The 13,009-nt window shown below is 34.1% G+C and overlaps 1 protein-coding gene across 4 annotated transcripts in view; it reads right to left on the bottom strand.

Annotated features, from left to right (window-relative positions):
* The window catches only part of spri (sprint), a 201,822-nt gene that overhangs the window by 30,070 nt on the left and 158,743 nt on the right, over positions 1 to 13,009 (bottom strand). For all 4 annotated transcript variants that reach the window (XM_065349199.1, XM_065349201.1, XM_065349202.1 and 1 more), the window contains one exon: positions 10,929 to 11,172. In XM_065349199.1, coding sequence (XP_065205271.1) covers positions 10,929 to 11,172 — 244 coding nt within the window. The remainder of the gene's footprint in view (positions 1 to 10,928; positions 11,173 to 13,009) is intronic.

The raw sequence follows: 13,009 nt of genomic DNA, 5'->3' as shown, positions 1-13,009 counted from the left end.
TTTTCTTCTTCATCGCGAAGACTATTTTAATTAAATCTATGGCAACATTTCAACTCCATCAATAGCCGTAATCAACGCGTCTCTATATGTACCGCAAATATCAAAATCACCAGCCTTTACTCGATACCGGATAAACAAAGTCACACTATACTCCCCGAGGCCAAACAGACGCACACCGGCACAAATTTCTCCAAGACGACAAGTTAGGGTCGTAATGGGTACGTTAACTCGATACACCACGATGAATTGATGGGAATCGTGCCAGAAAAGAAAAACTTTGTAAGATCAGACTATGCGGCTGCTCTTTTTTTTTTTATCATCGCCTGCTGCACGTGCACCGTCTCTTCTTTTTCTCGTGCCTCGAAACTAAAGTAAGTGTGAGCAAGGTGTTGTACGACCCCCATTGTACTGTCATGTCATAGATATTTGGGTCTATTAAGAAGCATAATGAAACGAATCTATTTTCACCTTCACCTTCATCGATATTGTAATAAGATTTTATCAGCTGTTCGATAGCTCCAACGAAAAGCATTTTCTTTATTAATTTAATGAACTTGGCCTGAGAAAGCGAACAATAAAAGAATTTGCTGAAAAATTCAATTACATAGCATCTGAGACCGACAATGAGTCCATAAACTAACCATCAACTTTCAAAATCGAGAACAAATAGACCATGAAAAGAGAGAAAGGAAAACAGGACAGCGAGAAATGATCGTTTTCGATCATGACCTTGAAAACTACAGCAATAAAAATTGCGATGCGGAAATCATCGAGGAATTATTGGAGCAGACATCCCAACTCTATTTCTTCGAGCAAAAATGTAACTTAAGCAACCAGGTTAGTCAAAAAGTAACCAAAAAATAACCCAGATGACCTTTTCGAATTTTTTCCCCATTTTTTTGTATTTTTTCGATTGTAATAGTTGATTTTTTTTTTTAATTTGAAGGAGTTTTGTAGTTTTGACAATTTCTTAATTTTCTACTTCATTTTTGCAATTTTTCTTCAAAGTTTTTGTAACCAAAAGTTACTTTAAACTTCATTAACATTTTTGATGAAAATATCAACTTTTAGTAACCAATCATGAAAAAAGTGATTTTGTTGTGTGCTTTACTCGTGGATCTTTTGGAACCAGGAACCCATGAAAAGTTGTTCAAAACAACAAAAAAGGAGTAGAAACAATTTGAAAGTTGTTTCATGAATAAACAATTAAACATTGCTTGAAAGTCATGCAGATTAATAATAATTATACTTCAGTAAGCACCCAAAACTTCGTCCCACATTTTATAAAGAAATCCCATTTCATCAATCGGTTTATTCACTCAGCAGGACTTCAAAATTTTACTCAGGAAAATCTGATTTTTCAAAATGCCAAAATTTTGTAAGATTCTTTTTTGATTTTTTTTTTTTAGGAAAAAGGCAAATGAAAAAACATTTATCAAAAGTGGGAAAATAATAGAAAAATCATATTAAAGCATACAATTCAACAAACATTAGCTTTAAAATTATTAGAAATATAGAAAAAAAATCTGCTAATAAAAAAATTCACGCAAATTATATGTATGTATCAATTTTATTGCACTTTAATGTATTGATGAAAAATTGAACACCTATGGGTACTTATTTTTTAAAAATGAAATTCAAAGTGATTTTTAGAATTCATCAAACAACTTTCAGGATATTTTCAACTTTCAAAATCAATTTTTAAATTTTTTTGAAAATAAGGACAACGTAAAGTCATTTGGGGGGGGGGGTATAATAATTTTTTTCAATTTTTAAAAATAGAAAAAATGAAAGAGGCATTAAAACAAATCGCGAAAAAACCTTAAAACATGCATGCATGCATTGTGTAGAATAAAAAGAGCCTAAGTTCAAGGACTTTTTTCATTTTTTTTTCAAATCCCAAAAATAGGTAAGTAAGTACAATAAAAAATTCTCAATTCATGGATGAAAGATCCAAGTTTTGGGGAAAAAACGAAAATTATCATAATTTTCCAGCTTAGTGTAAGATATTAGCCGATTTCAATGGGTAGTAAATAATGATCATTGTTGAAATCTCGAAAACTCGTCAACAATAATTCCATTTTTAAAACTGAAAATGTAATTTTTTTAAAGCAATAAATTGGAAGGTCCGTTTAAAAAATCAGTTAGATTATAAAAATTTGATATTGTGATAGGTATACTTAAGTTGTTTACTAAACCGTGCAATCTTTTACAAACTGCAATACTGCAAAAAAAATTATTTTTTGGAACCTTTCCCATAAAAAGATCAATTTATACTTCTTGTAGTATGCGAATTCTCAAAATAAATTCGGTAAAACGCAAATTTTTTGAATTTGAAAAAATTGACTAAAATATGAATTTTTTTAAAAGACATACCTACATATGTCAAATTCTCTCTTGAAAACAGTAATTAAATAATACAAAAAAAATTGCAAAGATTTTTTTCAAACTGACCTCTTTACTTCAATTTGAAAACGACAGTAAAATTGACCGTTATTTTCGAATTTTGAGCGAACTTTCATCAAGTGAACAAGTTACAAGGATATTTCATTAAAATTGTGAAAACTCACCAAATTTTAATTTTCAGGCAAAAGTAAAAATTAATGACATTTTTGAGTTGAACGAAAAATTGTATTTTACGTTGAAAACTTGCAAGTGCTTTTTACTGTTTTTTTTTTGGACAGTCGTTGATTTAAACCAGGGTGTCTACCGGAATTTTTTGATCAAAAATCACTACCTTTTCACTACCTTTCAAAAAACAATCACCGCCTTCCAAAATATTTTTAACCCCCCCCCCCCACCGCCCGCAGGGAAAAATTTTCATTTTTTTTGTTTTAACCTTGTAATTTTTTATATTGGAGTGTAAGTACACGTTTTCATAAATTTGAAATCAATTCAATGATTTTATAACCATTGCTACATTTATTCAAGTTGTTACAATTTCTCATGTGTACATGTTAAAAATACAAAATGAGCGAACTCGAAAAATTAACGAATCAACTATTTCGAGAATAAAATCCTTTCAAATATGAAAGATGAAGGATTTTTAAAAGGGGGTGGACGAGGCAAAATTTTACATTACAATTTTTCGCTTTTCCAATGTCTTCAAACATGTCAAGATTTTTTTCAAGAAAGCGGATGTCGAGAAATATCATCTCAATTTTTGATTCTATTTTCATCCATTAAGGTTCTTGTTATTGTAATAAAATTGGGAAAATAAGTAAACAACTTTTATCAAAATAAAAAATTTAAAAAAATTAATGGATTTGAACAACATTTGGAAAAAAAATACACCAATTTTTCGAAAAAGATATCTAAAATTAGTATTTTGAAGGGTAATATAAAAACGTTGTTTTCTTGGATGATGAATAAAGAAGTTTATTATTTTTGTTCAAAATTTTAAAACTTAAGTAAATGATTATTTTAAAAAAAAAAAAAAACTTGAAAAAAAAGCAAACGAGGCCGAGTGAAGCGAGGCCAAGAAAGCTTTCAAAAATTCATATTTCAAACGTAAAAAAAAGTTTTTTTAATGGAGATAAGGGAGTATTTTTCTGATTGAAACTTCGAACATTTCTTGAATTTGAACAATAAGTTTTTCACATTGAAAAAGAAGAGCAAATAGCCCGAGCGAAGCGAGGGCAAAAGCTTTCAAAAATATGTAGTTCAAATTCTAAAAAAAGTCAACAAATCAGCCATTTTTTACAACATTTTTCTTGCATGGAAAATCGGATTTTCCGCTTTTTTTCATTTTTCACTACCTTTTGAGCAAAATTGCTGAAAATCACTACTTTTTCATTACTTTCACTACCTGGTAGACACCCTGTAAACAATTTCATGAGAGTTCTTTGAGTATGTAAGTAACGCATTTTCTAGGACTACCTTTGCTGATGGTTTTTTCTGACCTAAGCTTAATTGTTGGATTTATGGCGCAATTTAGCAAAAAATATTCAAAATCGTCCAAAAAAATCCTTGAATGCATATTTTGCAGTCACCTTTTAAACATTGATCTGCCCTCCTCGAATTGGGAAAATTACGATTTTGAGCGACTTTCCTTAACATACGTACAACCTGACATCAAAAATACTACAATTTTTCTGCTTTTGTAATCACAGCCTAGATATACTGAAATTCACCACAAAGTTTCTTTAAATGGCAAAAAAATCAAAAATTCGAAAAATTTCAAAGCCCACGTCCTTACGTAAGAATTTTCCACCAAAACACAACACACCGCTTCGCAAAAACCCCACACTAATATTTTTCCAAAAAAACAGTACACTAAAAACACGTAAATTTTCAAAATCCAGTTCACCACACTCCTTCCTCAGCAACCCCCAAGTTGGTTAAATATTCTTCATATCATACTTTATTCCACGCTGCAGAATGAAGATCCTCCAGAGACCTTTAAATTCAACTTTGAACTTCTCGTTGCTGCTGTAAGGAACACTACACGCCGCAACCCACCACCATCGTAGGCACAAGCGAGATAACTTCGTCCACAGTGTTCAAGTTCTTGGCAGCAAATCCCAAAAACGTAATTACTCAAGTTGCCCGGCAAACCGTACACTTCGTCGAATACGAGTATCTACCTGAGATGCTGCAGGTGCGTATACGTATACCCAACACGTCTTGTAAAATTCAGCGCACAAAAAACTTCGTCATAACCGAACACCACCAACAGTAAGTAACACCGCATATTCCAACGAACAACACCAACGTCTTAACATCTTCTACCGCGTAATACGAATATTGTACTCGGTGCTGAATACCCGCCCAACACCACCATCTCTTCCGATTAATTTCAACGTAGAACGCGCGCGAAGGCGAAGGCGAAATGCACCGGGGAAATGGTATTTCACACAGAAAACATACACCAGCGTACCGAAGACAGCAAAACTTGCCAGCACCTGGCACGTGTAACACATTCTAAGACCATACCGGCGGATACATTAAAATTAAAAGCACACAAAAGAGAGGAAAAAAAGTAAAGCAAAAGGCACCAATAATTTCAACGCAACCATCGTCACACTTTTTTTCGCCTTAGGAAATTTTTCATCGACGACTGCGTTTTTCAAAAACTCAAACGGTACAATACAAGAAGGCAGCAGATTTTCGCTTGACGTGGGCGAAAAACCACGAACGGAATGGCGACGGCGCGCGTCCAATCCGGTAATAAATTTTCGCCGAGTTTATAAAAACTTGAAACGAGAAAAAAGAAGATAAAAACCTATCGCGTTGGTATAGTAATATCAGAAATGAGCATTGAAAATGAGTGATAAAGCTGCATATAGCTCGAGGGGAGGGGGAGGCTCCAGAGAGGGTTAAACTTTTGCTAAACGCTTTGTTTCCAATTTATATCCGGGGCCCATCTCCGGCCGAGTAAAACTTTCGATAAAACTTTCATCTGTACGCTCGATGGGAATTGAAAACCTGCTGCTCTTTTATAAACTTTTTCCCCGTCCCTTTTTTCGTACTGTAGCTTCATCTTGGCCAGCGTCTTTAATCTCTCTATAGTCTGCATCGCAGCAAAAAGAGTAGAAGGCATCCTTTGCGAATCCGGGCACACTATGATACCGATAGCTTTTAAAACTTCACCTGCATACTATGCAAATATTGCACCTTGCTCCGTCCACAATCGTCCATCGATTCGAACCCACCACCATCCGAGTAAGTCTGTCCTAAACCCTTTTCTGTTTAATTCTCTTTCATTCTACCACGTCAAAGAGTTGAAAGGGTAAAAGGCAAGGCCAGCCAGATTTACAAAAAGCTCGCTCGCGTCTTGTGTTGTCGTCGCTGCAGAATCTGTTTTCCCGACTACGTCGTCACATTTTCCTATAAACAGCGGGTTATTTTCACCACGAGTCGACGAGAGAGAACGAGGGAGCCCCAGCACACAGTTCATTGTAAAACTATAATTCATCGCGTCAATGACAAAAGCCAGACCCTATTTTAACTTTAAAAGCCGACAAATTCTTTCTGTCTCATTTATACCGGTTAATTTTAATTACGCTTCACCTCCTGCTCCACTCGTCGTCGTGTCTCCTAACTCTATAGAGTTCTGCTCCCTGGCTTCTGGTTTATGACCACAACGACGTAGTATCTAAATTTTCAACCATCTAAAATCGAAGGGTTCGCCCAAAATTAAAACATACAACGCGCCCTCAACCGTCATTCATGGTATCGATATCCCTTAAAAGGCCCCTTCAATTCGCACAATCGCAACACCTTGTACAAGAATGAGAAAAAAAATCACATCGAGGCAGCATCGTCGGCAGTAGAGCAAAAACTCGAGCAAGATAAACAATGCAAATAAACAAGAGGGTAAATATTGTAACTCGTGGCTTAGCAACTGTATAGTTGAGCTACTCGAGTGTATATCTTATATACTCGTACCTACCCTGCTTCTGTGTCATTTTCGAATAAAAATTGTATCCGAGGTGGTTTCATTTCGTCGACTTTGCCATTGCAAATTACAAAAACACGTGCGCAATCTGCACAACGAGATACACAAGGGCGAACTTTTCTTTGCAATATGTCATCAAAGTAAAAGAACACCTCGACAAGTTGTTTCTTCTCTTTCACAGGGTAAGGAAAAAAAAGAAATAGAAAAAAAAGTAAGAGTAAGAGGAATGCAAATGGGAATTTTTTCATCATGTTTTTGAAATGAACCCAATAGCCCGGTGCTTCGATGCTTCAACGATGCAAATAAATTCGATGAATAATTCACTCCTGCCACCGAAAACAGAAAAAGAAAACACCTGACACTCGACTTGATCCACTTGGCAATGAAATGAACACTATGATAACCCCTAGAACAAGGGTACCATATGCATACTCGTATGTATCTATTTCAAAGCATTATGAACCGGATCAGCCATATTTATGTACTTCCAAAAGATCAATGGCGTCGTCGTAGACGAAGCAAAAACCGCGCTAATAAAGTTGTCAACTTTGTCAAGTGAGAGTTTGAAAATCGTTTAAACTTCTCTCATCTATATAGATATATCGCACAAGCGGGTTATACGTATCTTTTCGCTGAACCACCCCGCTCCTCTGTATCTTTCTTACGGGTATAGCATTTTGTATAGTTAGGTACCTTTTTATCATAAACAATCGCGCGCCATTAGCTTTCAAAGCGCATAAACTAATGTCGGCGTCATTGAATTTAAACAACGCTCCTATAAACGTTACGTTGAAGTTGGGGTACGAGTTTTGAAAATGAGCAGTCATCGCCAGACGACGACGTATACGAGGTGAAATTGTTACGTGGGCAGGTTTCGAGGGAAAATCAGGTTAGATTTTTTTCATTCGTGACTAATGAAGAGTGAAAAGAGGGTAAAAAGGGTGCAATTATGATTGCATATAATTTTGATTCGTTCGTAGACTACTAGGTACGAGTAGACAGATTATTTTGCAAAAGATTGACCGATGGATGTCGAGACGATCTTGATTGAGTAAGCAATAAGCATTAATTATTTATCAGCAAATTACGAGTTCAAACATCGAACAAAAATATTTCAGAACACAGGACAGTTCATTTTTCCACTTTTATGAGTTTTTTATTCTCTGCCATTACAATTTTTTTTATGAACCAGAAAGATAGGTATATATGTACAAACTTTTTGCCCGTCTTAAAAAAAAATTAATCAGAATGTTTTTTTGCTTTTTTTTCAATTTCAAAAAAGTATTACATTATTAATTTGTAAATAATACAATCAGGCAAAATCACATTTACAAAAAACATAATTTTTCAATATTTTGTATTTTCTACAGTTTTGGCCTCATGACCATCATTTTTTCGCAACATTTTTCGTTATTTTCATTTGATTTCATCCTCACAGTCTCAATATTGAAAAATTATTCTACTTTCGAAAATTTCCACAAAATTAAAAAAATATTATATGTATTTTCCAAGACGAAATTTCGATAATTCATCTTTTTGATTTTTTCTCTCTTTATTATTCATGAATTTTCTATTCAAATTCTTTTTCTCTATGGTGGGTGATGAGGACGTGGTGAAGTTATGATAAAAAATGCGAACATTTCATTTTTTCAATATTGCATAATCATTTCAAAAATTTCAAAATAAAAAAAAAGCAGAGCTCCGAAAGAACGTTTGGCAAGACATATTTCAAAATTTGCTTGATGAGGAGAAAAGGGGGTCCAGGCATCGTAAAGCAAAATTTTTCTTTAAAAAAGTTACTTTAGTGACTTTAAGCAGTGAAAAAAGTAACCAAAAAAGTGGTCTTTTTTTTTATTCCAGCATTCAGGAGAGCAAAAAATCCGTTTTTTTAAATGTGAGAACGAGTAGTTCGTTACTTTTAACTTTTAAAATTTTAGATTTTGAATGATGTTTTTTTGAAAGAAGTTGATTTTAAAAATGAAAACAGAACAAGCCTAAGCGAGAGTGAAAGCTCTTAAAAATTTGTATTTTGAGAGGTATAAAAACGATTTTTTTTTGTAAGTTTATTTGTTGGCTTTAAAATTTGATTTTAAAAAAATAAAGTTCCATTCTAATTTTAAAAAGAAGAAAAAAAGCCCGAGCGAAGCGAGGGCAAAAGCTTTTGAAAAATGATGTTTCGAAAAGTAAAAATTTGTGTTTTTTATAAAATTCTGAAATTGTTTGATGAAGAAAATTCGCATAAAATCTTTTGAAAATGAGTAAAAAAAAAGATAATTTGGATGAAAAACGATAAAAAGTGATTTTTTTGGAAGAAAAGTAACCAATACTGACATTTTGATGAAAAAAGTAACCAAAAGTGACTTTTCGTGAAAAAAGTGACTAGTGACTCGCTACGATGCCTGGGGGGGGGGAGGGGGTGTCAATATTTTGAAAATCAATTATTTATTTTCCCGATGTTTTCAGGCATTTCAAGATTTTTTTTGAATGGGAATGAGGGTATGGGAAATACTTTCCTCATTGCAATTCTTCTTTTTTCAAACTTTTTTTATGAGTATTTTTTTAAAAAAGCGAATCAATTTTTTGAAAATTTATTTTGAAAAAAAGAAGGGAACGCATGTTTTTGTCCAAGCAATGCGAGAACGTGAAATTTTTGAAATTTTTTTGGCTTAAAACAATCGTTTTTCCTTGTCATACTTTTTCAAAGGATTCATTTAAGAAAATGCAATCATGTTCTCCTAAATTGACTTACTCATAATAAAACTGAAGATAGTGTTGTGTTTCAGACCATGCGAAGCGAAGCTGGAAACATTTTTGCAATTTTCCATTTGCTAAATGGAAAAGTTTGGAGAGTTGGAAATTTTGAATTCAGAATAATTACAGATGGAAAATTGAGGATTTTGTAATGAAATTTTTTAAAAACTCTGCGAGAGGGGGTATGAATTTGTAAAATATTCGAAGTCTGATCGAAAAAAAAACAAATTTTTTCGATAAAAAGCAGGACAAAGCTCAAAAGAAAGGCCAGCAGAATTAGCAGGAATGATAGACACCGTCTTATTATCTGAAAAATGTTGAGATTTTTTCATATTTCACCAAACATTATTACCTGTTTTTTAATTTTTTTTTTAAATAATTTTTCCGTTTTTTCATTTTTTTTTTTTTTTGATTTTTGCTTTTAGAGTAAAAATATTTTACAGAATCTTTTTGAATCTTTCTCCTTTACACTTTATTCACCGCTATTTAAGATTGAAAAAACAGCAATTTTTGAATACTTCACCAACGTTTGGTACTAATCAAATAATTTTGTCAGATTTACTATTATGTATTATCATTGTTTTTTTTTAAAATTCTTATTCAACTTTTTTTGAATAATTTTCCTGTAATGTTTTTTTTCTGTCAATTTTTGTAAGTTTTTTCAAACAGAATGCGAAACGTTATTCTAAATTTTAGGCATTTCAACACCATATCTGTTGGTCCATTTTTTTGTTGTTTTTTTTTAAATTCAGGAACCCCCCCCTCCCCTCTTTCCTCAACAAACGTAGGTATCTATGTTGAAAATAGAAAATTTATACAAGAAATTTCTAATTAAAGACAATTCAAAATGACTAATAAATAGACAAAAAAATCCCCTCAATATCCCAAGTATCAATTTACCGAAACAATGTTAATTTTATTTTTATTACACTGAAATAATTTTAAAAAGCCAGAAGGTAATCCTCATTTAAATCAACACACCGCGCCGTATCACTCTTTCCAAACACCAGTCTTCCTCAACATTCAATTCGCCTTCGATTAATCTTCGAATCAAACCAAATGACACGAATGCAAATGTTCATTCAACTCGGAGAACCCTTCTCATCTTCCCTACCAAATCTTAACATCAAACATGCCATAAAGATTTCAATTACGTATCCAAACTATTTATAAGGGCAGGGCAAGGGGCAAGGACAGGAGCATCAGCAGCATGCAGCGGGTGTGCCTAATTCTTACAAATGTACATAATACGTATTTGTACGTGTACACTCATCCCTTGCACGCCGCTTGCACAAAGTAACAATTTAACCTAACTTAACCTCACTCTTCACTCCATGTACACTTACACATTAAACCCTTCATTTAAACAAAAATTTATTGTAATGGAGAAGAATTCAGCAGGGAGAAAAGTTTTTCTCTTTTTTTTTTTAACGAGACTTTAAAAAATCAACCGATGAAGTGCAGTTCACAGTAAGGAAGACATGAGGAAAAAGTTTCACTCAAAAATTACTCTAATTTGAGTACTTCTAGCGCGGCCAAGGCGCTCAAAATTTTTCTGGACATTCTCCTACTCAAACTACACTTCTTTTTACCAATACATCTCTTTAAATCTTGGAAAAATAACCCTCTTCTTCAGCTCTTCTTTTCTTTTCTCTTTTTAATTCTTCCTCCTTCCCACAGAAAATCCCTTCCCCAATAAAATTTTTCCAACAATATTTACTGCCAAAACAACAACATCATTGACACCATAAACTACGTGCGAAAATTTTCAACTCACTTGATTCAGACTGCCTTGACTTCCGGCGTTAACTTCGATAATAAAATGCTCTCCTTTATCGTCCAGCGGCGTATCTACGCTATCGACCGGCGACGAGAAGCTGGACATGCGGTCATCGTGCGGCATATAATCATCGTGTAATCTTTTCTTGAACACATTCGAGCTACCGTCAAATACCTCGTCTATCGTATGATTCACATCGTTCGACAATCCTTGCATGTATGGTTCCAAAAAAGCATCTCCGCTGCAACACCAAACAAACCAAAGGGAAAAAAATTAATACAACTCGTCTTTATCGTATAATAATAATCTACACAGAAGTAATACAGTAATAAAAAAATAAAAAGATCGCACAATTTTATAACCTCTCGGTTATCCCGTGCACCAGTATACTCTTATAGGTCTATTTTGCAACAATGTACTCGTACTACTCTCGAGTACCACCGCATCAGCAACCCTTCTTATATAATACTCATAACGAAATGGGAAATTTAAATTATTATGGCCTAATAATACTGAATTTCATTTCCCAAGACTACCGTAAAAACATGATCTCGGCGAAATTGTTAGCTCGTATAAGGCTCAGATTGAATGCCGCTTTTGGCACCGGGCCGACGACGACGTTTTAGAAAAAAATAAACCCATCTCTACCTCTCTCCGTCGATCGAGTATAGTTCTCGAGTACGGTATCAAAAATTGAATCTATTTTTTTCACCCACTTTCGTATATAGTAAGTTGTTCGATGCTTTCATCGATACGATAATTAACTTCTCTATGTCAATTTTTTTCTACATTCCTCTCTGGCTCCGACCCTCGCGGTCCAACTGTTCTCTCAACACATACGGGCTGGCTCTTCCGAAACATTAAGTTGATTTGAAAAAGCACCAGTCGACGTTTGTGAGCTGTCAAATTAAAATAACATCTACAATACGTCGTTCTCCATGCACAAAATCCATACGAATACGAGACGATGGAGAAAAAAATATACACCAGTACAGTTCGCATTCCTACATTATATATTTTAATTACGCCAACATAAATATAACCAAAGTGTAGATTGTTCGGCACCGAATGCATTATCGAGCCACCACAGAGAGAAACAGATAGAGAGAGAAAAAACCGTAACACGTGTACAAGTCACTCGTACATATTTCTTGGGTGTTTTTTTTCCTCTTCGACTTAAAAACGATCCGCATTCCATTCTCCAGCCAAAGGTAGACACATAAGATGTAACCATACACATTACGTATGTGGAGACGCATATTTCAATAATTACACTCGACCAGTCTATTCTGTACGATAATCCGTAAAAAGACCGCATTACTTGATATACCTTCATATACTCTATACTAATCCTCTCTACAAATATGTATCGTGAGTTTACAAGCATCGCTAAACAATTCTATGCGCGTATAAAGCCCATCATCATCAATCAAATCGAATCAAGATAACAATCAGCTTTACAATCGAATCAGTATACCAGCAACTCGCGTAAAAATTCACACGAAATTTCCACTTCACATACGCGTAGATTAACTTACTCCCTCGTCCTCACCTCCTTCCCGATCATGCTCAAAGAAGTCACCATCACGTCTTCGAGTAGGTCTAGGTACCATACACATAGCTCATTGCTCATAATGTTAAGTTGTCGGCAACTGGTTGAAAATATAGCGTAAAAACTGGGCCAAAATGGTTCGTTGAAAGGCGATTCTTTCTTTCTACACAGCTCGGTATTTTCTATAAATATTCAAATCTTGTAATAATCGGTTCCTAGGCTTCGGGATACAATGCTGCGATGTTCTTCGTGAGTATTCGCGTAACAGCAAGAGAGTATTGCTGTACAAAGTACATCGTGTAAAATATACTTGCGTGTACGTCAAACTCCTGAATGTTTTCTTTTTTTCATTTTATTTCTTTTCAATTTTTTTCTTCAACGCGTTTATTTTGTGTAACTACGAGATTTACAATGGCTGGCAGCTATAAAAGCAGTTTTGACATAGGTTACTGAGTAACATTAAGTAGCAGATAGAATGGAGGATGGAGATGGGAAGAAAATGGAGAAATAGTTGCTGAATCTCCAT

This window comes from Planococcus citri, chromosome 2, assembly GCF_950023065.1.
Source record: "Planococcus citri chromosome 2, ihPlaCitr1.1, whole genome shotgun sequence".
NCBI classification, from domain to species: domain Eukaryota; kingdom Metazoa; phylum Arthropoda; class Insecta; order Hemiptera; family Pseudococcidae; genus Planococcus; species Planococcus citri.
The sequence above is the reverse complement of the archived record's forward strand: the minus strand, read 5'-3'. Positions and strand labels throughout refer to the sequence as shown.